The 4,368-nt window shown below is 37.4% G+C and overlaps 1 protein-coding gene across 1 annotated transcript; it reads left to right on the plus strand.

Annotated features, from left to right (window-relative positions):
* The first annotated feature begins 233 nt into the window (after positions 1-233).
* On the plus strand, positions 234-1,299 carry LOC139944623 (uncharacterized). Its single transcript, XM_071941680.1, has one exon. It carries the CDS (start codon positions 391-393, stop codon positions 1,168-1,170), a length of 780 nt encoding a protein of 259 aa, XP_071797781.1. The 5' UTR covers positions 234-390; the 3' UTR covers positions 1,171-1,299.
* The last annotated feature ends 3,069 nt before the right edge of the window (positions 1,300-4,368 follow it).

Below are 4,368 nucleotides of genomic sequence, written 5' to 3' on the forward strand. Positions count from 1 at the left end.
GCATTATTAATAATCATAATACTGCTGAGATGATTATGGTGTCAGCAGACAGTGACGTCAGTCGGCATATATTGATATGTCAGTGGTACGCATGCCATGCCCAATACGATGTAAAAATAAAAAGAGGTACAACAGTAAACACCACTTTGAATTTGGATCAACTTTTGACAATTATTTTTGCGAGTTCTTTGACAAACGTAGTTTGCTGAGTGAATTTGGATTCAACTCGGCAATTATTTTGCGAGTTCATTGCAGAAATAGACTACTTGTCAAATTTGGATTCAACTTGGTAATTATTTCGTAAGTTCTTCTACAAAAAAAAATTGCTGACTGAATTTAATTTTTCGCCAACAAAAGTTTGCTCAAATTATTTTTCGACTGAAGTGTGTGATGATGATGAGTTTTCTTGACTACCAGACTTCTTGTGAGCAGACAACAGCCGAGAGCATGATGTTCTATGACCCGGTGGTCGAACCACTGACCCATCAGCCACACGTCTCACAGTTTGACTTATATAACTACGTGACGGAACAGAGTAGTATACCTGACCCGTACCCTACGTCTTTCCACTATGCATCATCACCGAGCATGGGTGGTACCTCCGAGACGGGCTTCGCAAGCCAGCGGGGCGTTGATGGTTTCGACACGGCGAAGAAGTTGCTACACACCCGCCTGAAAGTAAACAACGCCAGTGCGTGTAAATACGGGACAGAAGCATCTTTTGCAATCACTACGAGTCATCACGAGCAGCACGGCGAACGCCAGCATCGAGCTGCCGACACCGGGCGGCGATCCACCGGCGAGCGACGGGACCGCATCAACGAACGAGAACGAGAACGAATGCACATGCTGTGCGATGCCTTTGAGAGACTCCGGCAGGTACTTCCCTTCAAGAAGCCTAAGCGAGGCCCTCACCGGCAGAAACTCTCTAAGATCTCCACGCTGGTGTTGGCCCAGAACTACATTCAGACTCTTGAGGATATACTCCGGAACCCCGGGGAGTATTCCGACTGTCGCCTGTCATCCGAGAAACCGGTCGTTTTGAGCCGGCCTTCCGCACGCACGCCGACGAGTTCCGACGGCTCCGAGTGCTCGCTCTTTAATTCGGGTGATTATTACCAACAGCATACTGAAATAATGACTATGGAACAATCTTTATACCCTTATTGAGTACAATTAATAATGAAACAAGAACTAAGAACAAAGAAACCAGCAATTGTACAGTGTGTCATCTGGGTCAATGACTCATTAAGGGACTATATTTGTTGTATTGATTTGTTTATTTATTCATTTATTTGGTTTGTCCCATACGTTCTAGTCAAAATTTTAACGATTTTCTCTTTACATTATGATAGATGTACGCAAACTGCCCAGGAACCAAGTCACAAGTGCATTTCTACTTTTCTTAAAGTCGTAAGATTTGAAAATGGAGCAAGGATCTTACAACAAAACATTTTTTTATTTTTGTAGATCCTTTTTTTATCACAATTGACTTTTCAACTATCCGAGTTTAAAATAAAGTAAAAACATTTTGAGAGACATTTTTAAAAATAAAAAAATACGTTTATAGGCAATTGTCATTGGTAATTGTTGCATTTCTCGAGAAAATGTGTATGTGGGGGAGTAATGCACTTAGAAACGAATTTTCCGGTCAACTTCAGCAAAAAAAATAATTCATTTTCATTAAAACGAATTCAACTTCAATCACTGTTCCCCTCGTCCATTCAAACTAAGGTTTAAGGTTTCTTCTTTAGCTACTGCTGCATTTAATTTTGTTTTCATTTAAAGGCACTGGACACTATTGGTAATTACTCAACATGGTTGTTAGCATAAAAACTTTCTTGAAGTAACATAGTTTTTGAGAAATAGTTAATTTTCCACTAAAATATTTGAATTTCATTTCGAGACTTTGAGGTCTCGATATCAATGGGCCAATACTGATTTTGTGCAACAAGGTTGGTTGTTCTTCCGTTATTAACTCGCAACTTCGACGATCAATTGACTTCAAATTTTCACAGGTTTGCTATTCTGTGCATATTTTGGGATACACCAAGTAAATAAGACTTGGCTTTGACAATTAATAAAGGTGTCCTGTCTATTTAGACATAATATAATTCTGGTACTTTTTAGTCATTCTATTTCATATATAGACAATCAAGACTACGTTTTCACAATTCTTCAGTTACACCACAATTTATTAATTTTTTTCAGTTGTTGAGTAGCCTATTGCTCTACTGTTTGTTGCGAAATTGTATTATCTTTTGGTGGGGCCTATAATATGCATTCAAATAATCTTGTTTAAATGCACTGGCTAATATTGGTAGTTACTCGAAATATTCGTTAGCTTACTTGGTAACGAGCAATGGAGAGCTGTTGCTATAGTATAAAACATTGTGAGAGAACCGGCTCCCTCTGAAGCAACGTATACTTTTATTAGAAAGGGGTAATTTCTCGCTCAAAATAACAAATTACTTCAACCGAAGCATTTAATGTGGCAGATAAAAACACATGAATTTTCTTTCATTATTCTCTTGCAACTTCGATGACCAATGAGTCAAATTTTTAACAGAGTTGTATATTTTATGCATAACATGTTGGAACACACTAAGTGAGGATGTAGGTCTTTGACAATTACCAAAGGTGTCAATTGCCTTTAACTACAAGGGAACTGTTGAATGAAGTACTATTTGTGTGTGTTGGCTGATGATGCAAGTGACAAACGTACTTTAATAAGCCAGGTATTAAATTGATGAATTTGCAGGGAAAAACAAGTTTTTGCAGCTTTTTGAATGAAGTGTCTTGTGGAGAAACAATATATGTTAAAGTGTGGGATAAAATTACCTAATTATTTTGAAAATTACCCTTCATAACACTCTGTGAACTGTGCTGGTTTGAAAGATAGGGGCTGGATTTTCGAAAAAAAGTTAATTGCACAAAGTCGTGTGGTTCTCAGGACGAATTTACAAAATACCTCTGTTGTTATGTTTTCAAATATAAATTTGTAAATTGGAAATAAATATTGTTGAAATCGAAAACTGACTTGTTTTTGTATGTCGTGATACTTAAAATATTGCATAAAATGTTTTCCCTGAATTTAAGTATCGCGTTATTATATTTTCTGTCAAATAAAAAAATCCTCAAATCAGACAATCAATTCCCAAAAGAAATTGTTCTACGCGATTAGAAAAGATAACCGCTCAAATTAACAATCTATTCGAACAGCATTCAAATTCATTTCAGCTTCGCAGCAATCTCTAGTATTTAATTAATATAAATATGCTCCCAGTATATCATGTTGACTATGCTGTTGACTTAACTCAGAAAATAATTATACCGCGGAGAATGTTTTATGCAATAATATGTAAACGTATTCCTATCGTCAATTCTTTTTTTAAACAAATTGCGAAAACAAAAATAGATTGAACATTATCGAGTAATCCTAAAACCGGGATAACAATTAAAATTCGAATAGAGGTTTATCGGGCGGGATCATATTTATATATAGCCTACATATTGGATTTTAATTTTTTATTTTTTAAATTCATCGAGTATTCTAATAAAAATGCCACTCCTGAGCCGAAGCGTGACCGAGTTGCTGGGCACGCGTGAGCCACCCAAGCTCCGCCTGAGAAGTGCGGGTAACTCTAGCGATATTTCTACCTAGCGAGACCGGTGATGTTAGAGTGTTGTTAGACGCTTGCAAGTTTTTGCCATTTAAAGGCAATGGACACTATTGGTAATTACTCAAGAAATTGTTAGCATAAAAACTTACTTGGTAACGAGTAATGGGGAGAGGTTGATAATATAAAACATTGAGAAACGGTTCCATCTGAACGTCTGTTTCGAGAAAGAAGTAATTTTCCACTAAAATATGTGAATTTGATTCCGAGAATTTTATTTTGAGGTCCCGAAATCAAGCATCTGAAAGCACACAACTTCGTGTGACAAGGGTTTTTTTCTTTCATTATTATCTCTCAACTTTGACGACCAATTAAGTTCAAATTTTCACAGGTTTGTTATATTGTGCACATGTTGAGATACACCAAGTGAGAAGACAGGTCTTGGACAATTACCGAAGGTGTCCAATGTATTTAAATGGTTTCCCTTAATTTAAAAGGTTACCAACCTATTATAGAGAGAAGGGCACTCACGCACGGTTTTTTGAACACGTGTGAAAACCCGGTAGAGGTTTCCCAAATTGACCCAAGGGATCTTTTCGCAAATACACATTGCGCACGCGCTAACTGTTGAATGGGGTGCATGCTGGTCTAGCAAGGGACCAAACTGGTTCGCTAGCTAGACCAGCATGCACCTTATTCCACGCCAAACAAAACTAAAACACTCATGTCTTACGAATGCACAGTTTAT

The sequence above is a fragment of the Asterias amurensis genome, chromosome 11 (genome assembly GCF_032118995.1).
Source record: "Asterias amurensis chromosome 11, ASM3211899v1".
NCBI lineage: Eukaryota > Metazoa > Echinodermata > Asteroidea > Forcipulatida > Asteriidae > Asterias > Asterias amurensis.